The sequence below is a fragment of the Rhagoletis pomonella genome, unplaced genomic scaffold, assembly GCF_013731165.1.
Source record: "Rhagoletis pomonella isolate Grant_MI unplaced genomic scaffold, Rhpom_1.0 Rhpom_scaffold_00005, whole genome shotgun sequence".
Lineage (NCBI taxonomy): Eukaryota > Metazoa > Arthropoda > Insecta > Diptera > Tephritidae > Rhagoletis > Rhagoletis pomonella.
The window spans coordinates 13,897,341-13,924,780 of NW_023458559.1; the positions used below are offsets into that span (position 1 = coordinate 13,897,341).

Genomic DNA, 27,440 nt, shown 5'->3' on the forward strand with positions numbered 1-27,440 from the left:
AAACATTTACTAATGTTCAAGGAAAGGCGTGACTTCAGACACCACAAATGAAGCTTATCAATATCATCTTGGAGCCTAATTGCATCAGATGTGTTTTTCATTACAGAGAAAACTTTTAAATCGCCCGCATAAAGCAGAAATTTTGCAAAAGAAAAACAGCTACTAATGTCATTGATGAAAAGTATAAAAAGAAGTGGACCTAAGACATTACCCTGTGGCACTCCAGAAGATGGAACGAACGGGCTAGAAGTAGGCTCGTTAATTGAGACTACACACCGTCTGTTACACAAGTACGACTCCAACCAACGCAGGAATATAGAATGAAAGCCAATGCAAGCAAGCTTTTGAATTAATATACTATGTGACCCTCTGTCAAACGCTTTTGAGAAGTCTGTATAAATACAGTCAACTTGAAAACCTAACGAAAAAGACTCGAAACAATATTCACTGAAAACAGCGAGGTTGGAGACAGTAGATCTACCAGCGACAAACCCATGCTGATATGGGGAGATAATAGATTTAACTGCAAAATTCAATTCGGCATTGACTGTGTGTTCAAAGATTTTCGAAATAGCGGAAAGCTTGGAAATAGGTCTATAATTACGTACGTCACTTCTGTTACCATTTTTAAAAACGGGCATTACCGTCGTAAGCTTCCAATCATCAATAAAAGTACCTGAAGATAATGATTTGTTAAAAATTAACTTCAAGGCATAAACTAATGCTGGACAATTTTTGATTAAAGTTGCAGATAGGCCATCAACATCCACATGTATAGAGGGTCTTAGTTTAATTATACCATTATTATGTCTTCAGATGAGAGACTTAATGAGCCAAAATTGAGAGACGAGGAGATATTAGCAGACAATTCTGCAGATCCCTGCAGGGAGTGACGTTAGCTCATACCTAACTTTAGTCTGTTTACGCGAACACTAGTGCTAACTATTAACTGTGTATTTTGTTCGAAAAAAGCTAACTACTTTTGTGGGGCGATGGCCGCAAAAAAGTCAGACCTGGAAACCTCTGCATTACATGTCAACTAACTTGTAACTAACTACTTTTGGACATAAAATATCAATAAGAAAAACAAAATATTTTTTGTTTTTTTACTTTTTTATTTACTTATTTATTTACTTTATTTTATTACATTTCATATATGTTTACATATTCTGCTCTGGGTGGCCCCATATTCGAACACCGTCAGACATAACTTCAAAATGATAGTATAAAATTTCTATCTTCCTTTTATTTGTCCTGAATATGAAAAAGAATCTGCGAAGTACAGAAAAAAAGTGTATTGAAAGTAATTTTTGTATGAGGATATTTAATAGAAACTTGTAAAGAAAACCAACTCCCGATTGCGTCTGCATGACTCCTGCACGACTTTACAATTCACTTTAAGTTGGTTTTGTCATAGCTAATTAAAAGTGAGGTATTAATCGAAATCTCGCCAAAAAGCTAACTATAAGTTGGTTAGTTTTAACAATTGATAATTTTTCACTGCAGGGATGTAACGTCATTCTGAACGAAATTCGACCCAAAATATTCAGCAAACAAATTTGCCGCATCACTTGGCGCCTCCGCAGCTTTATCACCATGAAATATTCCTGTGGGTAAGCTGGAGCATCCTTTCTTAAGCAGGGATCACACGATTTGTACATTTGTACACAAAATGCCAAATTTAGATTTGTCCACATTTGCGAATTTGGATAGCGATGTACAAATGATTTGTCTTGCGATCAGATGATTTGGCTGCCAAAGATCCAAATGATTTGGCACACATTTGCGCACAGCAGTAAAGTGACAAATATTGTCCACATTCATTCACACGATTTAACCATTTGGTCATAAATACTTAAACAGCTGATCCGGTGTCAACCATACTTTTGCATTTATGATTTCGTGAGATTTGAAGTGAAATAAACAAAAATAATATATACGCACAGGTACTCAGAATTTTGAATACACCCTCAAAATCTGGGCTAAAAAAATCATAATTTAAAAAACTAAAACCTCGCTATTATAATTTCCATTCGTACTGTCATCAGGTATGTAACTTGAGAATAGAAATCGCTGCATCTTTTAGGCGCATCAATATTACATAGTTACATCCCGAGCTAATAGAAGGGAGGTAAAAACGCGTTTTTCATAGGTTGAAGCATATACTTGCTCGTAACTTTATTTCTCTTTGCCCGATGAAAAATACTTACATATGAAATTTAAGAGAAAACATTTCGTTGTTTACAACCATTTATAAATGGTTAATTTGTCTTGAGAATGGCCACCCTATGTATGTATGAAATCTACCACATATTCGCGTTTTTGAGTAGTTTTATTTTTGCTCAACATAATTTTCTTAATTTTAAGAGCAAAAATTGTCCAACACTAAACACTAACAACAGGCAGAATGGGAGGATAAAATAAACTGTAAAATATTAAATATTCTCAATATTAAATTTTTCTACATCAAACGTTGTTTTATTGTGTTAAATTGCAAAATATATGATTTATAAAAAGAATTAATAGCGAAAATGATAAAAACCGGCGATTTTTGTAAAAGGATTAGCAAATTTCGGTGCATCTAAAATTTCTAAAGCGTTGTTTACTTTTACTTGAGAATTGTCAAAATCGGCAAATCCCAAGTAGCATTTCTGGAACGAGCCACATTTGTTCGCTACATCGTGATGTGATAAAAAGAAAAGCTTGCAGCACTCCGCAAGGTTGCAGAAATCTTTCAAAATATGTTCGAAACTGTCAAAGAAAAAAATTGCCAAAGCTCAACGCAATTTTTATCAACTTCAATGTTGCACTTTATTGAACTAAAATTAATTTTGTTTTAGATTCTAATTAAAATGTTTGCAATTTAGGTGAAACCTTGCAGATTTTTTTTAATTTTTGTACAAAGTTTGATCCAAAACCTGAGATCTACCAAATTTTTTTTCCAGAGTCTACCACACAAATTTTTTTTAAGTCCGATCACTGATTCCTTTGCCATTTCTTAACTGCCCGTCTCCACAGGATAAAGTTTATATCTTGATACATATGTCAGAATATAATTTGCCAATGGAAACCGCTCATTGCTCTTCGAGACCAATATATATCAGAGCTTATATCTTGCCATCTATTGCCGGCAATTTGGTAGTTTGACAGTTACATTTTCATTTGCATGAAAACTTCGTGGCTGACACATCATTATAATTTTAATATAAAAGCAAAAATTTAGCTGTTTCCTGTTAAAACATTTGTAATTATGTATTTGGATGTAAAATAGCCTACTTTCTAAATTTTTTAAGCGATTAAATCCGGCAAAAATACGTTTTCGAAGCTATCTTACAAATGCTTATATCAAGATATAAAAAGCCCACTCAAATATTGCCACTGATATAATTTATATCTAGCGACCAAAATGGCAGCTGGGCAGCAATAAATTTTATCCTGTGGAGACGGCCAGTAAGCAAAGCGAAATGTCTAATCTTGAATCACATACATATATACGTATTTTTCACCGAGTAAACAGAAATAAAGTTGCGAGCAAGTATACCAGTGCGTCACCCTTTGAAAAACGCGGTTTTTGACCTTAAGCCCAGATTTGGAGGCTGTATTTAAAATTCTGAGTATGCAGATTTTACTGCTTGAATAGACCTACAAGTGTGAACCTCGAAAAAACTATATAAATTTTTTTGTCACACAGTGTAATTTAGATCGTCTTTAATAATCTGTATATCGTCGTTTAAAGTACAAAACCGCGTATCAACAAAAAGGCAAAACCGCGTATGTGAGGTTGCAAAAATTATTTTCTAGAGAGTAAAAACACCCATATATCAAAATGGTTGTCTTTTTTATAAAGCAATCGCATTTCTGGATAGTATATTTCAGGACGAAAGGATAAGGATTTAGCCAACAGCTTCTGTAAGCAAATCCAATTTTTGGCAGCAAATGTCAGTTACGCGATTTTGCAGAATGACGATACATGGTTTTGTACTTTATACGACGATATGCATGTATGTATATCTGTATAGCCAGCAAAAACTGCTGAAAGAGATCCGAAAACTGAAAGAAAGGTGAATAGTAAAGTGCCACGAAGGATTGTGAAACGAATACTTTTCCGGTTGGTTTTCTGAAATTTCTCATTCTGAACTTCACATGTGCTTTTTCATAGTTAATTATACTCAGAAATTAATTATACTTTTATAAATACTTTTTAATATGTTCGTCTGCCGGCATAAGAACCTGGGACCTCATGAAAGCTTAAAAATAGTCGCACGCTTCTCTGCACACTCAGCTACTGTCGAATACGTATATGTAAATGTTTTCAAATGTTCAGCTTGAGCAAATATTTTAAAATTATTGTTTTCAAATAACGTGATATTTTTCGGTAGTTTTCGGATACGAATATTATATTAAATATTAAAATTTTACCAAAATTGGAAAATATAAAGGTTCACAAGCACGAAATGGCAATACCGCTCAACAATATTTGTATATTTGTCACTGGCATTTGTCATCAAGTGGCAAATCAGATATTTGGTCATTTGCTTAATTTTTATTTGGCTTATGTAGCAGCATTGCGTTCACACGATTTGGCCACCAGGGTTGTTTTTCATTTGCCAACAGAAGGCAAATATTTGGCTTTTCTGATAAATGACAAATGTAATTTAGCGTTCACATGATTTGTCTATGAATTTGACAAATTTTTAGCCAAATGTACAAATCTTGTGATCCCAGCTTTAGATTTTACGTAGTTCCAGAACAATTTGGGGTTAGATTTAATATTCAACTCAGTGTCACGAACATAGTTACTATAAATAGTCTTATTTAAAGAATCAAACTTCTCTAAGAAATGCTGATACTTAACGAAGTAAACTTGATTTCTTGAAGTTTTAAATTTTTTATAGAATTTGTTTTTAAGGTTTTTTAGCTTTTTTAAGTCTTTTGAATACCAGGGCAATTTATACGGCTTTTTCTTTTTAACCGGTATTTTATCCAGGCAGAGTTCATATAAGATTGACTTAAATATAGAAAAACAGTATGCAGTGTCTAGGTTAGTAGACAAATCATCCCAGTTAATGTTCGCCAATAGTTCATTAAAACTAAAAAAATCGCATAATGAGTAATTAAATGACAATTTGTTGTCCTTAATAGCGGAAAAACAATAAAAGTCTAACTTTGTAACTAGTGGAATATGATGTTTATCCGTAGCTGTAATTGGGTTAATACAGTCGCAAATTCGGTAATTCAAGTTATCACTGACAAAAATAAGATCTAATATTCTGTTTAATTCGTTAGCAAAACTATTAATTTGCTTCAAGTTAAGACTCAAAATACTATCTACTAAATCCCACAGAGAAACGTCTTATTTTTCTTTTTTATGTCACAATAGGACCCGGTTTCTCTTAGCTTAATGGCTGTTCGTGCTGCGACAATTCTGTCTGCAATATCCGCAGAACGGTTGCCAGACGTACTGATTTTATCAGTACAGTACTGATTTTATCAGTACAGTACTGATTTTTCAACTCTCGTTCTGATTTTATTAATTTCTTCAATCAGTACGCTAATGTCCTGATTTTTCAAAGTTTGTACTGATTTGTACTGAATTTTAAATTCTGAGCATACAAATTTGTAATAGGGTTTTTCCCCATGTATTTTGTTTGTATTACACAAACAAAATACTTTAGGATTGTTTTTTAGGTTTTTACATAACGCTGGAATTCCTTAAACCGTAATCTAAAAAGTAAAAAGAAAGTAATTTAACTACAGTTGACATATTTCAGATAATGTTTGATATGCGCAAGGAATTAATACAATAAAAAGGGCAATGATTTTATGGGCATATCGCCAGGTCTATACGTACATACCAGAGGAGGATAATTTATTTAAAAAGGGGGCTGACGTCACTTGTGTAGAGACTACAACTTACAGTTCTTTGTTCTCAAATTATCTGAAATTGTAAAAGAATTTTGCATATAAGACATCTCGTTGTGTTAGATATTCCTTTTTTAGCGAATTCTTAGCCATTCAAAGTTTTTGCGCAGTTGAAAAAAGTAATTTAAGCCATGAGGAATTTTGGATGAAGTCTTTAAATAGTGGTACGTTTCCACAGTTTGAAAAAATATGTAATTTTGTTTTTTTTTCAATACCACACTCAAACGAAATAACTGAGACGATCTTAAGTATAAAATTTGCTTCTTGGCTCAAAGAGCGACCGACTTCTAATTAAAATTTTTTATTTTTAATATTGTTAAAACGAAACGAAAGCAAACGAAAAATTTAGGAAATCCGAAAATTTCTGACATTTACAAAGATTTTTTTATTAAAAAACCTAAGGCTATAGCCAAGAATATCAACAAAAAATGGGAAAAGGTCAGTAGAAACTCGTATATATTTAAAAAGACATTTTCCGATTGGTTAAGAGGCGAGATAACTATTGAGGGCACATAAACGCTATCAAATTCAAAAGGTGGTCGCCCAAAGGTTCCTTTCAATGATAGGAGTCTTTGGGGAAAGAGAAGCGAAGCTTCGGAGTTATGTAAGCAAACTGGAAGCAATAGTGATTTGATGGTTGTGGCAGCCAGCACTTCAGCGCGTAAGAATGGAAATTCACACATAGCTACGATTCTTAAGCACTGCGTCACGAGTCCAAATCGTACAGTTGAAAAAAGGGGTGTTTAGTAAAGAAAAAAAGGTTATTCCCTTTTCTATTAATGAAGCCTTAGCGTTTTTACTGGAAAATGTATTTACGAAAGAGTAGTACTTGAATATGCGAAGAGAAAATAAAATAAGAAATAGCAATATATATCCTGCATATATAGGCGTTGCGATTGCAAAAAGCAAATGTAGACCGGACGGCATAATAGTTTCTGGAAATGTTGCGGAAGTACCCTTGAAGAACTTGTTGAAACACAATGTTCAACGAATTATTGAGTTGCAAAGTGAAGTCATAGAAAGTCGCATTAAGAAGTACAATGAACCCATTATGAAAACGGAGCTAATAATAAGTTATGGATTTGATAGTTCGAGTTGTCATGCGAATTATAAACAAAAGTTTTCTGAGTCAGCAAGATTCCTCCCTCTTTACAACGTCTGTTATACACCGCACTCTCTATCACTATCGCAATGGTATCGCAATCATATTTACTTTTTGTAGGCATTACTGATATATAAAAGTAAATGGAAGTAAATAACTTTCATTGCATACTTTAAGTGTTATCTTACCCTATACTTTAAGCTAAACAATTTGTTTAAATTATGCGCCTGATTGTATGTTGTCTAGCATACGCAGCATGCACTTGATAAAAAATTTTGATTTGATACTTTTGTCATTCGCAATACAAATTGAAAGAACGTATGTGCATATAGAGCGTGGCGACGAATAACTGTTGCCCAGGTTTTTTTTTGAGAAATAAAAGGGTCCTCTATAGATTTTGCGTAAAAAGTATTTTCTTGATAATTTTCCATAGATTTTACTTTAGTTGTATTAATTAGTTTTTAAATTTTAATCCTTATTTACATTTTCCAGCGGTGTAAACTTTGAGAGAAAAGTTCATTTATTATTCGTCGCCACGCTGCACATATGTACGTACGTTCATACATATGTATGTATATACCACGATGCAGAAAATGGAGGTGGCGCCATTCTCGGAACGCTAACCCTCTCTTCGTCGATTTTCCAGCATCCACCCATTCTCTGACGTCACACAATACTTTTGTTTACATTCACTGTTGCCAACTTGATGCTTTTCGCATAAAATTTAGTGGGTACTCAAAACGTAAAAAATTTTGAGTTTGGTGCTTGGTGCGTTTTTAGTTTGAAGTCACCAAATTTGAAAATCTTAAAAAAATGGAAGCAAAATTTGTAGCAATCGTAAGTGTGGTAAGCAACTTTACAAAAATTTAAACAAAATCATGGCACAGTTACAATCATAGGCAACAACAAAATATGTGACAGCACCTTCAGTCATGCCGGAAGAAATCGACCGTTGCACAGTAAGCGGGTGCTCAAAATTCTGAAATCATTTTCTTTCCATTATATTTTAAGAGTAAATTTTTGTCGTCTTAACCCATTATTGATCATGCATTAACCCATTGGTAACCCAGTTTTTTGTAATATCTTTTGTTAAGTTAATTTGATTTTATTATTGTGCAAATTATGAATAATTTACCCATTTACGACTTTGACTTAACGCATCGATGACCATATTTTAACCCATTAGTGACCAATTTTTTATAGAGTATTTCCCCAGCTAATTTTATTAAAAATATATAAGTTTAGGTTACAATATAATCAGGAAGAACGAGTCCTTTCGATTTGAGGATAGCTTTATCAATGAATTCGCAATACTTAAACTAAGTTAAAAGCGATAAAATGTAATAACAGTAACAAAGTGTGTATTTTTTGTAATCACTAGGAAAGAGCGTGAAACAGGTGAAGTCATTTATATAGAGATCAGTTAGATAGTAAAAGATAAGAAATACTAGATACAAAAATTTACGTTTTAATGTAAAACATAATGGGACAAATGCATGGTCAAAACGAAGATGAAAGTAAAAATAGTTTCAGCTCTCTGAAAACACTTTTTTAGAAAAATTTGTCAAAAAAGTCGAAATTGTTTTTAGTTTCGTCTTTGATTCGACTATGAATATGCCCCATTATGTTATTATACAAAATATCGAAAAGTAAGCAATGTATCTAATTAAAAACATTACTTAATTAAAAGATCAGCTATATTTTAATAAAAAAAATAATTAAAATAAAATAAAAAGAAGTAATTTTTAAGCAAAAATCAAAATTAAATTCTCATATAAAAATTTAAGATTGTCGTTAATTTCCTCATGGTTCAATTATCGGATCTAAAGTATTAGTATGGGACCACCCTTGATGCACCACCTTTCCGATGAAAAAGCAATTATCGAAATCGGTTAACGTGGCCCAAAGTTATGCGGTAACATACATAAAAAAAAAACAAAGTTCCGACGAACTGATAACCTCCTCCTTTTTTAAAGTCGGTTAATCAAATAAATAGTTAAAACATTTCAATATGTGGGTCTCGTATAGTTATGATACGCACTATTAAAAGGATTTTGAGTATGAAGATTTGTAACCCATTTAATTGTAGTACATTAAAGTGCAAGTTTGAAATAGCTAGGATATACGTATTTCCATACGAAGGACGTTCGATGATTATTTTATACGGAGAAAATGAGCGACATCTTCACCAAAAAACTTGCCAAAAATCAACGGTATGTCCTAGCTACTTCAAACTTGCACTCAAAATCTTTTTTAAATATCTAATCAAAAAAATCGATATTTTTACGAAGTTTGAAACTCAGCTTATTCGATTTTTTTTTAAATAAACTATATTTTTATAAAAAAAATAGTTAAAACTAGTCAATATGTGGGTGCCTTATAGTTATGTTCAGCACTATATAATAAAAACTGTGACACTTATTCCTCATAGTCGGATTCTAAATCCCATCCACGTTCCGTTAAACTAATATTATTCGCTACAAGTTCTACTAAGTAACTCTGGCAACAAGGGTCAGAGGGTCTAATGAAACTAGCAATCTATTAAAAACGTCTCCTAAATTGCCATCGCGACCCGTTTTCCTACTATAGGTCTCTCTAAAGTTTTTGAAGTCCTTGTTCGAATTAAATCCGCTTCTCACTAAAGATTCTAAAGTCCTTGTTAGAACTAAATCCGCTTTTTATTCACTGAGCAACCTCAAAATAATAAACACTTTAAGTTCGAAATGAAACAGAATCAAACTTAACCAGAAGTATATGTTTTTGTGTTTAATTAAAATCAAAGTGACATTTTTAAAACCAATTTCTTTAAAAATGCGCAAAGTGCTTTTGGTTTTGAACCCGGATTCTTAGTAAGGAAGGAACATACTTTATTGCAGTACTGCCAAGTTTAAAAGCTCTTTGCGCTTTTAAAAAAATAGTGGTTTTGAAAATTACACTTGCAAAAAACAGAGGTTAGTTTAGTTTTTTTTTTTAATCATAATTTTTTTAAAACACATAATTTCAAACAAAATACACCAAAAGAATAAATAAACTTCATTTTAAGTAATGGAAAAAACAAAATGACGAAATATAATACCGCTTTCTTACAGTAACAGTTTGAATTGCACATTTGAATTTCTCAGTTTTGAAAAAAAAAGTTTTTTGTTAAAATTTGTCAAGTTTGGAAATGCATATCTCCCAGTCGAAAAACGATAGAAAGGTGGAAATTTACCCCTGAATGCAGAATGGGGAATAGACCTGCGTTTTTATTTTTCCAAAAAAAAAAAACATTTTTTAATGCAAGAACATTGATTTTTATTCATTTGGATCGGCATCCTTACAATAAAATTATGTATGCATATAAAGTCCATAAAATACACCAATAAAAATTTGGTGCTTTTTCAAATTCAAAACATGGCAATACTGCCTTTTGTTCGATGCTTCCTCTTTTTCTTGTCGAGTTCGTCTTGCTCTCTCATTCTGGTATTTGTTGACGTATGCAAAAAGTACATATTAGGCGTGTTTCCTTTAACCATCACAAGCTAATAGCTAAATATTGGTCAAATAAAACGAGTACCGCAGACTATGGAACGATGAGCTGTATGAGCTTAACAACGACATGGACATAGTGCAGCGTGTTAAAATACAGTGGCTCCGCTGGCTTGGTCGTGTCGTTCGAATGGACACCGACGCTCCAGCTCTGAGAGGTGGTAGCAGAGGAAGAGGAAGGCCCCCACTGAGATGGAAATACCAGGTGGAGAAGGACTTGGCTTCACTTGGCATTTCCAATTGGCGCCAGTTGTCACAGAAAAGAAACGACTGGCATACTTTGTTGAACTCGGCCAAAATCGGTTACGCGGTTACAGCGCCAAATAAGAAGAAGAAGAAAACGAATTAGATTATTTCCTATGCTGGCTGAAAATGATTTCACTGCAAGTAAAAAAATTTAAGTATTCGAATTCAGTCGTTTTGTTAACAAAATGAAAAAATCCGGACCACAATTTCTTTGTAGTCACAGCGAACTTCTATTGAGAAATTTGTACAAATTGTTTGTCGAGGTTGGGATAGAGAAAAATATTTGTGCATTCACACGATCGGGATACGATTTGCACAAAATTTTGGGCAAACGCCCAACCGTGTGACACTGCCTTTAGAGACTTAAAAATGCTTAGTTCTTATGCATTGTATGCACATATCTCTGCGGGCTAATTATTGCGTTGGGCTCTTTTGCGGAAAGCGGACATGCATACGATTTTGATATTTTTTTAATTATTAATCAGCCCTATTCTGCATTTCGATTACGTTCCCGCATTCCGCTCCGCTGGAATCGAACTTAGGTATTCTGCGTTACGATCGAAACGAAAGAAGAAGAGGAAGACAGAAAACATCTTTCGAAATTAGCTGTTTGCCTAGGAATGTGTGAAATCGAAACAAAACAAAGAAATATTTGCCACCAAACTATAGCAGCACATGAAGTTAAAGTTTGTAAATATTTTAAAATAACTAAATATACCTAGCATCACTGTAATTTAAAAATAAAATTTACGTGGATACATAATTATAAGAATGAAATCCATAGCCGCGGCGTTATTGCTTGAAGAGAAGAACGAGTCCCAGATTGCTGATGCGGAAGTTGAAAGGCGGAGATTTAGGGACATGTTTGATCTTTTTTAGATGAGTGAAGAGTCATAAGGAATTCATCTTGAACTGTATTACTCATCGATTAAAGTCAGTGAAATTATAAACGCTGTTTGAGCAGTCCACAACATTTGCATTTGCTACAGAGTGGAAGATTTGAACGCAAATGAATCCCATTTTAAAAGCCTTCAGGAGGAGGGGAAGAACAAAGCTTATCTTTCCATAGCAAATCGAATTCGAGACAACATACGCACCTCTTTTTAAAAAGTTAGTAAAAACGAGTGCAATAATAAAAGCATCTTTTTTATGTAACTTCACATTTTATGTATGTATGTATCTATGTGCATACATCGATTAATTTTATATAAAAAGAATAAATTGAATTCAGTGCATTTCACAGTCTTATTTATAGATAATGTAAACAAAAACGCCTGGACTTCCACTTTGAAAACGTCGGGCAATATACCTTTTGGTTGCCATTATTTGAGCCAATTTTTTCGTATTGCCCGTATTACCGCTCGCGAAAACACAGAAATCGAGAAAATTCGTTTATGATGACTTTTACAATCATGCATAGTATATTTTACTTAAATTTTTTATAAAATTTTATTATTTAAACCCACGAAAATAACGATTGAAACGTTATCCGTCAACAAATTTGCAACTTAGAAAAACGGAACTACGATCGAAATGTAGAATAGGTATAATCGTAAATTTCGAAGATTGATCGAAAGGAAACGGAACGCAGAATACCAAAGTTGCCAAACGGAGAAAATTTCGATTCGAGTCGAAATGCAGAATAGGGCTGAATATTTTTGTGAATACATATAAATCAGCGGTGAGCAGAGAGAGCTTTTACTGTGCACGCGCCTATACAAAATGTATAGGAAGCTTAAAAGAGCTTTGCCCGCGGGCAAGGCGATGCCCATCAGTGATATACATTTTTGAACGTCGTGTCAAATGAAAGCTTTAGCCCCTTTCTGATTGACTGAAGCAGAAAGCTTTTTGACATCGAATGGCAATGTCTGTAGTTAGTTCAATATACAAGCCAAGATAGATTTTCATACGCCTATTTAATTACGTTGGTTAAATCTTCCACACAAATAGCTTACACTTCTGTCAAATAAAACGCGCCTATTGTATGTATATATTAGAGATGCCAATCCCGGGATCCCGGGATCTTTTGAGATCCCGAAGATTATTTCAAGCAAATTCCGTGATCCCGAAAAATTTGAAATATTGAATTGATAGTAAGTGATCGTTTCTTCATGCCAACACGAATGCATTACGACTCGACTTCTGCACACTTGCGCGCCCTGCACATGTCACCAGTTAATAAACACATTCTACACATAACAAATTTTCTGGCGGTTCTTTCTCAACTCTTCTAAAAATATTTCTGCAGTAAAATATTGCATGCACGCTTATTGTTTGCGCGAAGTTTAGCACGACATAATTCATTTTAAATTACTTCCTATTGCAATGACGAATAATTTTTATTTCCAACACAAAAAGTAAACAAAACGGCAAGCGCCTTACAATGTTGGGCGCTTTGATTCATGCAGATTTTATGATAATGCGAAAACGTGATTATGAATCGTAATGTACAGAGCTTCATTGAAATACATTTGTTCGGCATAAAAGCTTCATACCTTAGTATGCCGAAACAATTGCACTACTATGAGTAGGCGTTGTGCGGAGTGCGTAAGAACTTGTTTATGAATTCAGAAGTATGATTTTTGTAAAATCCCGTTTATGTTTTTCATCAGTAGGTTTTGTATGTAACAACTTCAGGTCAAGATTAGAAGACTCCGCTTTGAATGCTTTGCAGCTCTTACGAAAACATTTTAAGTGCAATAATAACAACACCGGCACAAAAAAGGGGTGTGTGTTTTTAACCAGACCCACCTACCAACATGTATTTCGACCCGCTGAATCCGATTCTGAGATCCGTTTGACTCGTATACCCTCACAACTTCGATTAAATTGCGAATAAAAATTAAAAAAAAAATTGCCACTCGCCATTTCTTTATGAATGAACATGTTTTTGTATATATTTGTTAAATTTTTTTTTATTAATCATAACATTCAAAAGTACCTGGTGTTCACATTGTTATTTGTGATGTATACGTTCCTCAATCACATGGTTTTTTAAATCCAATTTTAAAAATGTTTTACTTTAAAATTTGTCTGATTGAATAAATATTATCGCTAGCTTAGAGTGCAAAGTTGCTAAGTCCCAAATTAAAAATTGTACAGGAGAGGAAAAAACTTTTATTGCCATTTTTTTAAAGTATTTTGCAAAACTTTGAATACAACATTTTGCCTGTTTAAAGGAAAGCAAAACTCCTACGAATCGTAGGGATTCAATCTTCATTAAAAGATTTCGAACTGTTATGGCCTTTTCGAATTTTCGGAGCTTTTTTTGGAATTAGCAAATTTTCCTTTCATTGAATATAAACGAGAAAACATAAAACATGGACCTTTACCCTTTTCGAAACGATGCATTTTTAATTCATCTAGCCTCTCTAGAAACTTTTCACTCTAAGCTAGCGATATGTGAGTTTTACAATTAGTTTATCGTAAATTTTAAATAGTTTTATTTCATGGCATGTTTAAATGCTTTCAGATATTGAATTTTTTCTCATATTCATAAAAGTTATGACTCAATAGGCCTCATGCAGAAAAAGTGCACTTAAGCTCCGACTCGATTTTCAATACAAATTCTTGAGCTTGAGCTCACTCTATCAGGGCAAAAATTGAGTCTGAGCTCACTTTTATGCATGAGGCCCAATGTGAATCCCGGTATAAATCCCGGGATCACAATTTTCCTCATATTTTGGCATCTCTAGTATGTACATATGTACCTATTAAAAATGTTTTATAATTATTCGAGCGTGGTATACTTAATATAATATAAGTTATTAAATTAAAGCCATTATAAAAAAAATGCGTAAAAATTTTGATATTGAATCCTAATTATGTATGTATATTCGTGAAATAAATAACGAAAATCATATAGTTTTGCCATCGCTGCTTACAAAATAAAATATTATATCATATTGGTTCAAAAGATTTTTAAAATCTTTCTTTATTAAAGGTAGTTTGTAGATTGCGAAAGCGAACAGCTATCTAGGGATGCAAGTCAAAAAAATACATCGATGTTTTTTTCCATTTGATACATCGAAATATAGCATCGGTTCATATCGATATATCGTATAAAAACAATATTTTCGATGCATCAAATGAATATATCAACAGTTACTTTCAATTAAAAATATACAACAAGAAAATGAGACAATCGGAGCTTCGATAAATGTTTAAGTATTAACTCATGGTTAAATGTATTCAAATAGTTACAAATCCCAGTGGGTTTTGCTATTTTGAGAAGCTTTCGAAAAAATTTTCGGAAGGTACTGTAGTGGCGACAATAAGCATAGTATAATAATATAAAGTGTGCCAGTTAGCAATAGTTGCGTTCCAGATGCTTCACGATATTCACGAAATTCACGATTTGCAGGAACAGCTGTTTTCTCCATTAATAAACCTTATGGGAGGTGGTCACCTGGAACGACTTCCTGTAAAAACCTGCAATTCGTGAAGCATCTGGAACGCAACTAATGAGATTCTATTTAGGTACACTTATTAGGTAATTTATTATCATAATTTTTTCTTTCATTTGACACCCTTTTGAGTGAGAACTTATGAAGTTTATGAAATTCTTGTCGCTTGTGCAAAAGCACACATAACGTTGCAGTACTGATGTTTTAAGTCCATCAGGATGGTGACTTTGGCCGAAATCGGCCGGAGGTGTGCAACAAAACCAAAGGTAAATGCCAGAATTCAAAAAAGCGAAAATGACAAACTCTAATTTTGCTTTGAAATAAGCACTTTATATTATTTCACTATGTTTATAAGCTATGTGAAAAAACTTTGAAAATTGCTGTTTAAAATATGCCCAAAATTCAAAAGGTTTTAAGAGTCTCAATATCATATCAATTAATATCATTTCGTAGATGGTTGTTTGGCACTAAGCGTTTCTATTAATAAATTCGCAATTTATTAGTACAAATAACTCATACCTTTTGCATAATATTAATAGAATGTATATTCTAATAGTGCATAAATAGTAAAATTTACACATTTAGAATAGTTACTAGAGCAAAGAGTTTGAAACCATACAATATAATTTTAACATGTACAGTGTACATTGCACACAAAAGTTGATGCATCGAATAGCAAACATCGATGTTTCCTTTCGCATTTTAGGCACTCTGTAATGCGTAAACGAAAGCCAAACTTTCTTCTAGCGCAATTTGCCTCCGATAGCTGTAGGGATGCAGAAAAATATCGATGCATCCCTACAGCCATCGAACGCAAATTGCGCTAGAAGAAGCAGTTTGGCTTTCGTTTACGCATTACAGAGTGCCTAAAATGCGAAAGGGGAACAAATCTTCATCTAATGCTAATGATTTTTTTTGTATTAACATTAAAATTTTTAAATGAATGCTATTGCATGTAATCGGTATGCATCAACAATCATCATAAAAATCTACATAAGTGCCCTGAGTTGCATGCACATTGGCTTTTATTTTCATAAAACATCTAACAATGTTTAGAAAAATTTTTTTACAAATACACATAATATAATGAAGCTGAAAAAACTATCAGTAAGTACTCCAAGTCCTTCCAAAAGAGGTTATTATATTTCACTAGAAAAAAAATTTAATGGTTTTTAATAATGCAAACGAGCAAAAGTATTCAACATTTTAGTGCATTAAAATTTTTCCAATAGCATTAGCTTGGATAATTTAATGAAAAAACAATTTCATTAGCATTACATTTTTCAGATTAATGCATTGAAGTTTTCATTTGCATTATATTTCCAAAATTAATGCATTAATTTTTTACATTAACATTATTGGTTTAAATACTATTAATGCATTAAAAAATTAATGCATTTTTCACAACTCTGCTACATGGCTCGCAGATATGCCTTGAAGGGAGATTCCTAAAGCAGTTAGTCTTCATAAACCACTTAATTTTCACTTGAGGTTTCAGTATTCCCAAATTCTCCACCGATATTATTTATATTCAGAATGCAAATGCTGCTTTGTGACACATTTACCAAAAATCTCTGGCAAAGAATACGAATGTTTTTGAAACGAATGTTCAAAGCTCTAGTAAAAATTTCGAAATTTCAATCCGTAAATTCTCTCAAGGATTTGCCTTTTTGCGAAGACTGCCCATCAATGGTCTTTGCGAATCGGCGCAAGTGTATTTGTAACATAGCCACGGCTACGCTACAGGAGATGAAATGTAATCCAAATTGAGGCTGCTATTTTTATTTCTATCACATACTTCCATTTTCAGTATTTATCACCACTAAATTGGATTATTTATCACCAAAAAATTTAGGCTAAGCTATTTTTAGTGAGAGGGAGGACAGAACCGCAACTTTTGGAGATAGCTAAAATTCGGAAAAATTTTAGCTTTCCTATTTCAGCATTTTAGCGATACCGAAATTTAGAAGCCGGCTGATGATCGACACAGTTGGCTTTTTGATTTCGAAAGGACTTCATCAGCAAGAAACGCTATGTTTTCAGATCTAAATATTTTAGCATCCTTTCCAAATTGTTTTCCTAATATTCATCTTTCTTTGATAAATAATTGCAAAAAGGACCCGTTTCAAGAGTTTCATGGAACTTTCGCAAATATCAGCAGCAACAAATTTTTTTCAACATGGGTTACAACCAAAAAAGCTTTTCTTTTTTTCGAACATCTAATCAGCCAAATTTCAAACAACTCGTCTTTTGTAATAGCATAATATCCCAGAAAAAAACCGTTTTCTTGAAAACTTACGAAAACTAATTACATCTTAATTTATTCATTTCCGTTTCCATTTTTTTGCCGAAAGTTAGCAAAATTGTAAAGGCTTACGTAAAATCATATATGGAAATATATCATACAATTTTTGAGGTTATGCAAGTAAGTATTTTTTTTTGCAAACAAGTGATAAAAAGTCACTTTTTTAAATTGGGACATAAGTTCTCAATTATAGTTTTGTTTTCCATTTAAACTTTTCCTTTAATTATTTGAACTTTACAAAAGAAACGCGCTTGAAACTTACAAAAAAACCGGTTGCGCAAACAACGTGGCAATAACGTTTTGAAAGTGTAACTTTGGTTTATTGCTGTCCAACGGTGTTTTTTATTTTACAAAAACTAAGTAAAGTTTCTATTATTTTGGAGTATTCCCTACAGAATGGCAACAAAAAATAATGTAAAACTGCCCTTACGAAATTGGACTTTCGCACAGCCAAATGAATCATTTTACCTAATGTACATTAACTTGATCCTTCAATATAGGTTGTGAGTGTCTGTGGTTTCGTCGTTGCCCTTGTCTTTGTTTCTGCCCTTGTATCTTGCTCTCTGTATTTTCATTACCCACTCCACAGTGGCGTTAAAATTCCAATGCAGCCGCCCCCTGTCTATTCACGCATGTGCATACGCATACGCAAAAATTAAGTTTTATTTTCTGAGCAAAAATAAAACTCAAGAAATAACGATTATTTTCCGAGCAAAAAATAAAGCTTAAAACGTAACGATTATTTTCCGAGCAAAAAATAAAACTCAAAAAATAACCATTATTTTCCGTGCGAAAAATTAAACTTAAAACGTAACGATTATTTTCCGAGCAAAGAATAAAACTAAAAAAATAACCATTTTTTTCCGAGCAACATATAAAACTTAAAAGGCAACGATTACACTGTGAGACAAATTGTAGGGGTCAGTGATCGGGAAGGGTTCAAACTACCGGGGAAAGTTATATCGGTAAAAAAGAAGTTATACGTGTCCCGGCGTTTCGCTGGGTCACGTCTAGGAATCGAGATATATCGATTTGAAGTTAGTAACTATCATATAGGGGAAATTGTCACCTTTGGTGGTCTTTTTTTTGACATAACTCGAGAACCACTAGTCCGATTTTGCTCAAACAAATTTAAAAAAATTAAAAATTACAATTCCTTTAATCTGTTCATATAACGTTTTTCTATATAATCAACAGTTTTCCGGTAAAAATAAATGTATGAAGAAAAAATATATTTTTTGCCTAAAATATTAAATTTTTTTATTTTTTAAATTCATAAAAAATCCAAAACGGAAAAAAGCAAGTCGTATTACTTTCACGCAAAGTCACATAACCTTTAAGCAAAATGAGACATAGATCATGAAAATCGATGGACGCGTTTCGCTTTTATTCACAATTAAGTGAAGGTATCTCATTTTTACAAGAATATTGATTTTATGTTTCAATGAATTTGGATAATATTTATTATATATTATTTATTATTAACACGTAAAATTAAAAATTATTACAGGTAATTATTAGGTTATTACATAGATACATAGGTTATAAAAATCGATGAACGCAAAACTTATTTTCGTTTGTTTGCGCCCTTTACTTTCTTGCGTGGTGGTTCGCCCACTTGTTCAGAGTCCGTATCGGATGAGGATCTGTCTTCATCTGGAAAAAATCAATTGTTTTTAATCAGTCAGTTAACTTCATTTTTGTGACTTACCCTCGGAGGAAACTCCCATTGTATATTCTTCTTCTTCATCTTCATTGTCGGGATCGTACGTCTTTTGCGACCACCAACAAATTTCAGCCACCAGCGAATCGAGCCTTTTGCCTTTATATCGCGTTTCCATTGGCATTGAAACTTGATGGAAGCGCTCGCCATGTTCATCCGACTCTGAGGCTAGCTGCTTGCTGAAGTATTCGAGATGGTGATGCATTGTTTCAATAGAAAAAGAATGCGGTAGAGGTATTTGTGCACTTTTAACAGATATGTAAACTCTTCGTTTAAGGCCTTTACGATTTACTCCACATATTTTGTTTGCGCAAGCGTAACAGTTGTAAGAATTGTGCTCTTCTGGATCAGTCCAAATCATTGGTACACCAAAACGAAGTGAACTGCGTTTCCCTTGGATCCACATGTTAAGACCATTGTAGCACGTTTTACAAATTTTGTCTGGGACCCACGAAACGCCGCGAATTATTTCGGAATCAAAATAAAGTTTAAAAGCGCGCTCCAGTTGCTCAGTGAGTAATGCAGTATTTGTTGAAAAAGCTCTTTTGCCACAAACGTAACAAAATAAATTGATATTTTCTGGGCAATTTGCACTCATTTCGGTTTTATACTTTTATTACTTTTTCGTCACTTTAAAAAAATCGTACTTTACGCGACACTTGTTGAATGACAAAAATCGATCAATGAACACCTACTTATGAATTGGCGCATCTTTTAAGGGTGGCTATATACCTGATTCGTGTGCGTTTTAAATTTTTCGAAACGTTCTAAAACATGACCACTCATAAATGTGGGGGCAATTTGTGTAAAAAAATCATGCAGGTAGCCAACGGAAAAAACCAAATTTTTGAAATTCATACCTTTACTTAATTTTGAATAAAAGCGAAACGCATACCTTGATTTTCATGATGTATGTCTCATTTTGTTCATAGGTTATGTGACTTTACGTGACACTTTTTTCCGTTTTGGATTTTTTATGAATTCATACATTTATTTTTACCGGCAAAACTGTTGAGTATATAGAAAAACGTTATATTAACAGATTAAAGGAATTGTAATTTTTAATTTTTTTAAATTTGTTTGAGCAAAATCGGACTAGTGGGCCACGTATAACTTGTTTTTGACCGATATAATATTTCCCGTTGGTTTCATCCCATCCCAATTTTGACTGTCGCATAGTGTTATTTTCCGAGCCAAAAATAAAACTCAATACATAACGATTATTTTCTGAGTAAAAAATTAAATTAAAAATAATAATGATTAAACTTGATTTTTATAACTAAAAGTTTAAAAATAAAAATCAGTGCCGCTGAAGGTATTCCGAGTAATAAGAAATATATTTGTTTACTCCTTATGCACGTAGCATGTCTCCTTCAGTGAGGTTTTTTGAGTTGAAATTTCAAAAATAATCGGTATTTGCGGTCCCTGCTTTGTATGCCATTTGATGCAGAACGAACTATATTTATATTAAAAATTAACGAAAAAAATGTATTACAAAAAACATTGCAAATATAAAAAAAAAAAACGCTGTACGGAAACATATTCTGGTTAGTGTATTTGATATCAACCTTAAGCAAATACTTCAAAGATTTTAATTAAAGGAGCAACTTAAAAAAACCTCCAAAAGGCCTTTTGAAATACGTCCGATAAAAGCTCTTCAGGAAGGCCTTCCATGCGTAGCGAAAGAAGACCCCTTCCAATTTGTGCCGCTCCAGAAAAAAAAAGGGAGAAAGGAATGTTGAGTGGAAGGCCCTTTGAATCTCAATAAGGCCTTTCGGAAGGCCTTTTAACTCCTGAAATTATCTACTGGGTTACGACCAGTGCACGGACTTCGAGAAAATTAATATTGGTAGATTTTACTTACATAAACTTTTTTAAGAGCCAATATTAGATAGTTTTTATTCATTTAGAATAAATTAAAGCGAAAGATGGTACTAACAAAGCAGCTGGATTTTCGCCTGGGGGGTTCTTAATATCAAAATGATATATTTGTTGTAATTCTTAATGTATTTTTGCGTAAAATTTGTTAGTGGCATTTTTGTTTTTGAACTTCTGCTGTCACCTTATTATATGAATTCGCCTTGGAATAAATTGTATTTCTTTATAAAATAATAAAACATGCAAAAAACCGCATAAATATGTAATACATAAAAATAGACCCGAATCATGACATCCGTGATCGAATGAAATACGATTCGAAACGAACGAAGCAAAATGGCAGCCGTTTTCTCTCAAATACATTTTGAACTGAAAAAGCGAACTCGTAACCAAAAGCTGTAAAGAAAATTTCCATTCGAATTTGATTCGATCAAAGATGCCTTCATTCTCGCCACATTTTAAAATAAAACAAACAATTACTCCGCAATTCAAATTTCTTTATAAAATTAGTTTGGTAAAATGGCAGAAAATAAAATACAGCTAAAAAGTTGGTAGATCTACCAAGAAAGTGGTAAAGTCCGTGCACTGGTTACGACATACAACAATACGTAACCGTTGTGAATACCCCATATAAATAGCTAATTGAATGCAGAGTTGGGGGTAGTGCAATAAATTTTGAGTGTACTAAGCACTAAATATATTCGGAAAAGAATGGGATTTTTCAATATTTATCACCAGCTTAACGATAGTTGAAAATTTCTTCACTACCCCTAAATCCATTAGTGATAGTGCTATTTTGCTTCACTATAACTAAATTAACTGATAGAGAACAAATCTACACTACACTCAAATAGTGAAAAAATTTTAGAATTCTCAACATAAAGCTGGAAGAAAAATATTTTCACTAAACTTTCAAAAAGTAATGCTGATGAAAATTTTCGACCCAGCAAATTATACGCCGCATATACATATGTACATACATACATATCGTCGTTTAAAGTGCAAAACCGCGTATCAGCAAAATGCAATACCGCGTATGTGAAGTTGTAGAAATTATGTTCTAGAGCGTAAAAACACTCATATTTTAAAATGGTTCTCTTTTTTATAAAGAAATCGCATATCTACCTAGTATATTTCAGGACGAATGGATAAGGATTGAGCCAAGAGCTTGTGTGAGCAAATCCAATTTTTGGCAGCCAATGTCAGTTACGCGGTTTTGCAGAATCACGATATGCGGTTTTGTACTTTAAACGACGATATGTATGTAAATGTGTAACATCATAACTTAAGATCGGTTGTCATGAATGATGCTCATAGTTTTGAGGCTGTGAGAGCAACATACTGTTACTCACAAAATTGAGCATACGGCTTTTTTTTGTTAATGTAAGCAATGTTTAAAATGCTAAAATTTGTTTGTTAATTTTGTATTAAAATGTGGCTTATATTTTAGCTAAGTTGATTTTTGAGAATTTTTTGCTGACTATCCTAATTTACCAAAAGTGTAAATTTACAAAATATGTAATGCGAAAATAGAAAAATTGAAGAGTGATCTGTTCTTTAACTTTCGGAAAATTAATTTATCGAATAAAATAGTGGTATTTTAAAATAAATACTCAAAATGGAAAATTTAGATTTTGACAGCGATGATAGGATTGTGGACCCCACATACATAAATGATGATACACCAACTACATATTGCTTTTTAAAAATAAAGTGAGAATATTTGGTAAATAAAGCAAACAAAAAATTAAGCAATTAATTATTAGGATGCACTTTTTTAAATTGTTTTCATAACTAATAATTTGTGTTATTTTTTATTACATACATACTGTTTCATCCTATTTAGTTTTGCCTTTTTAATGCAGTTTTACTCTCATATGCGATAAACTTTAAAACTCAATTTTTCAATTTACTGAAAAAATTCTGTATTCCAAAAAAAAATTGTGTTGGATTTTTTTACACTAAAAGTTTTAGTGAAGAAAAAAATGTTGCACTAGGCTGAATACTTTTTTTCACTATTCTACTATTAATTTTAGTGATTTTTTTTCATTTCACTATCACTATTGTATAGTGAGGCTGATATTTTGCAATTCACCACTAAACACCAAAAGTAGTAATTAAAAAGTTTGCGCTATCACTAACTATTAGTGGAAACTGAAAATTTAGAGCACTACCCCCATCGCTGATTGAATGCACGTACTACATAAAGTTTTTGTTTTCTTTTTTTGAAAATATCTCTACAAAGGATCCCGTCAATTTGTATTTAATAATGGAGTTCTTACCGGGTGGCGATATGATGACGCTTCTAATGAAAAAGGACACTCTCTCGGAAGAATGCACACAGTTCTACATTAGTGAAACGGCCTTGGCCATAGATTCGATTCATAAATTAGGCTTCATTCATAGGGATATAAAACCCGATAACCTACTACTTGACTCGCGTGGACACTTGAAGGTAAATATGATACAAATATTTAAATGCATTTAAATTCCAGTTCCCTCTTTACCAATAAATTTGTAGCTTTCTGATTTTGGACTATGCACGGGTTTGAAAAAGTCGCATCGTACCGACTTTTACCGGGACCTTTCACAAGCCAAGCCATCCGATTTCATTGGAACATGTGCTAGGTAAGCATATTTTTCCTCCGATTTGTTTCAGTAATTCAAAATTTTATACTTTATCGTTTTTACTTCCTAGCCCAATGGATTCAAAACGGCGAGCAGAGTCGTGGAAACGTAATCGCCGAGCTTTGGCCTACAGTACAGTTGGAACACCTGATTACATTGCCCCAGAAGTATTTTTACAGACTGGTTATGGGCCTGCGTGTGACTGGTGGTCTTTAGGTGTAATAATGTACGAAATGCTGATGGGATACCCACCATTTTGTTCGGACAATCCTCAAGATACATACCGGAAAGTGATGAACTGGCGAGAAACATTGATATTCCCGCCCGAAATCCCAATATCCGAAGAAGCGAAAGATACAATTGTCAAATTCTGCTGCGAGGCCGACCGTCGTTTAGGCTCACAACGTGGTTTAGAAGATGTAAAATCAGTGCCATTCTTCAGAGGAGTGGATTGGGAACATATCCGCGAGCGTCCTGCGGCCATTCCCGTCGATGTGCGATCAATTGATGATACGTCCAACTTTGATGAATTCCCTGATGTTTCGCTCGAAATACGTATGTTTATGTGTACAAGCACTTTAATATAGGTTTATTTCTATTGGCATGTACAGTTCTTGTTTGTATATTTACAGCATCAGCCCCTATACCTCAAGGCAGCGAAATAGCCAAGGACTGGGTGTTCATAAACTACACATTTAAGCGCTTTGAAGTTCGAAATTTAGAGTGAAGTTGTTGCTATCCCGTCATTGCTCCGTAGAAATGCTTTATGAAACTTGATTCAATGATTTTATATCGAACATGAATAATTTAAGATTATATTTATTGAGTTAAATTAGAAAAAGTAATAACCAGTGTGCATAATTAACTTTATTAACTATTTATTGTTGTCCCATATTTAATCATTTGCAAATGTAAGTATGGTGTGTGGGTTTGTGATGATCATTTTCAAATCTACTTAAAGTAAGTTTTGTTGAAAAATGTCCACTCGCCAAATTTTAAAAGATAGTTTCCAGGCACGTCTAAGTTTTTTCTTGAATAATTGTTGCATTGCTTTCTTCAATTTGCAATTTATAGTCGTATGCAAATTAGTGCATATAACTATTCATGGGCGTCGCTACCTAGGGGCAGGGGCTCGAGGCACCGCGCCCCAAGCCTCCCCCTCCTAACCTTTGAATTTTACCTTCCATGAAGGTATACAAAACTAAGAAATGGTCTCTGAAAGCAAAATTCTTTACCCGGGAGTAAAATGTGCCTTACAACTTCACTTAGCTCTGCCGTGTACTTACAAACTTGCACAATTGAAAGGTAGTTTAGCACACTAAAGACCGTTTTCTGAAGTAACCTTTAAGTTTAAAGTTCAGGTAATATTTAAAAGTTGGATTAAAAGTAAAGCTATGTCTAAAGTTAAGCATTTCTAAAATCGGTTTATGACGTATGCGTATTTCTTGGTTGTAAACTAATTTAAAACGGATAGTAGAATGCTTTACTTTAGACACAATCATAAATTTTAATGCAACCTTTAAATATAAAGGGAGCTTTAAAGTTACACGTTACTTGAGAAAACGGCCCTAAGAAGGGTAAAAACTTGGCTGCGCTCCACATGAGCGAAACTCGACTTAACGGTAATCATCTACATATATATAATTGCTCAATCATACGACTAAGGGCGATCTGTAGCAGCTACAAAATTAGGCTATATATCAAATTAAAGTGCAAGCTGCAGTTGCAGTTGACCGTGTTTGTCACAAGAGTAAAAAGTGGCAGAAAAGTCGTGTGGGCAATATACTCTATTGAAAAATATTAACAAATTTTTCGTCGAATTGAGTTTCGGAAAAGGTGTTAGATATTATTCATAGTTTTGAAATATATTTCACGAAAGCAAAAATTATATCACTGACCAATTTAAAGGACCCTGAATGACGGCAAAGCTCAAAGTTTTTATTTTTATAAATATATTGATGTGTTTTTCGAAATGAACGATCCAAAATTAGCGAGTGTACATATTTTAAAATTTTTATCAGTGGTTGAATTTTTTACTGCAAGGGTTAAAAAAGGCTTAGTTTAAAAGTGTGATATTCAGGCTGGTTCTGCAATTCACTTTCGACTGAATTTCAATAAACTTCGCTTTGAATTCAAATTGGCAGGGTTTGAGATTCACTCGGAAGTGAATTGCAGAACCTGCCTGATTAAATGCCGTTCACCATACACGTTGCCAATTTTCAGTTGTTATTGCGTTTCAGATTACGACCAATAAAGCCCTTAAGAAGGATATTGTGAAAGGTTGAACTATACATTAAAGATGACTATTTTCTTACGGTCTACTGTACGAAGCTTTGAGTAGAGTAAGGTCGTTTAAGAACTTAAAGTTATCAGGTCTCTAGCAATACAAGATCAGTTGTTGTCTTTAACGAAGTTTTTAAATAAATATTGAGCTAAATACTGAAATCTTGAGCTAAATACTGAAATGTATTTATGAATATCACGTTTTATTATATAATTAAATTTAAATTTTTAATATTAGTAAGTATTTCTTTACTGCATTCACCCGAATTTCGGGGGCTCATACCAGTTTTAATAAATTGTCAGTTTAATTTCTTATAAAATTTACCTTTAGGTTTATGCATCTTAAAGCGTATCAGATGAGGAAATATTTCCCATTCCCACGACAGCCGGTTCTACGCACCGGAATGACTCGGGTTTTACCCGACAAAGGGCTGTTGTTTCGGCGATCTAACCCCGTTTAGGTCGGCGAAATCCCTCAAAAGTTGTACGTCCATAGGGCTACATTCGCTACGTTTTCTTCTACTCAGGGCTGGCATCGAGTCAAACCCAGGGGCCAGAAACCTACACCTGCTGCGTATGCCAGAGACGACTACACCACAACTCCACCTCAGTCAAGTGCAATGCTTGCGAGGGGTGGAGTCACCTCAGAGTCTACTCAGGACTACGGACACATCGGTAGTGGACCACGTCTTTTGTGGCTCAAACAGCGCAGCCTCCACGGCTAACTCCAGTCCACCTGAGCAGTCCCACACAAACACCGCAGCACAACAACATAACACAATAGACCACACCACAACTGCTACAGACCACAAAACACACACAACCGCATCACCACCCACACGCCGCCGCCAACAACTCGTGGTTCCTCCTACAATCTGCACGGTATGTCAGACCAGGATATTCCGTAATGTGACATCAGTCAAGTGCAACACCTGCCTTGGATGGTGCCACTTTAGGTCATGCTCAGGTCTGCGCACCACGCGAGATTTGACGAGGACCTTCGAGGGCCCGTGTTGCGCCGCTCGGTCGCAGACCTCAACTGCGACGCCTCCCGCCACCACCAGAGGGCGGCAACCACCTCAGCAGCGCACACAGCCAACTGCAGCACGACCACACACATCCCTCACACCCCGCATCACCACACGTCTCCCGAACCACATGAAGCTCCTTCAATTTAAATGTAATGGGCTTCAGACCAAGATCGAGGAGATAACCGTGTTCATGGGAAGGCATGGCATATTGATAGCTGCGGTCCAAGAGACGAAGTTGCACAGCAATTCAACACTGTTGAATTGTGCCGGGTACAACGTGCACCGCCGAGATCGCGATCGGGACAATGGTGGTGGCTTAGCGTTCATCACGCACCACACCGTGCAGTATCGTCTTATCGAAGCAGACATCGACCGCAGGGATACCACC

General features: G+C 34.0%; 1 protein-coding gene across 3 annotated transcripts in view; it reads left to right on the forward strand.

Moving 5' to 3' along the window:
- LOC118738726 (serine/threonine-protein kinase tricornered) overlaps positions 1 to 26,183 on the forward strand; it is a 94,087-nt gene extending 67,904 nt beyond the window's left edge. For 2 of the 3 annotated variants that reach the window (XM_036469656.1, XM_036469657.1), the window contains exons 3-6: positions 23,356 to 23,565; positions 23,632 to 23,738; positions 23,809 to 24,293; positions 24,350 to 26,183. In XM_036469656.1, the coding sequence (XP_036325549.1) occupies positions 23,356 to 23,565; positions 23,632 to 23,738; positions 23,809 to 24,293; positions 24,350 to 24,465 (918 nt within the window). In that variant the 3' untranslated portion in view covers positions 24,466 to 26,183. The remainder of the gene's footprint in view (positions 1 to 23,355; positions 23,566 to 23,631; positions 23,739 to 23,808; positions 24,294 to 24,349) is intronic. The other variant, XM_036469658.1, reaches the window with a different exon arrangement.
- Positions 26,184 to 27,440: the final 1,257 nt, after the last annotated feature.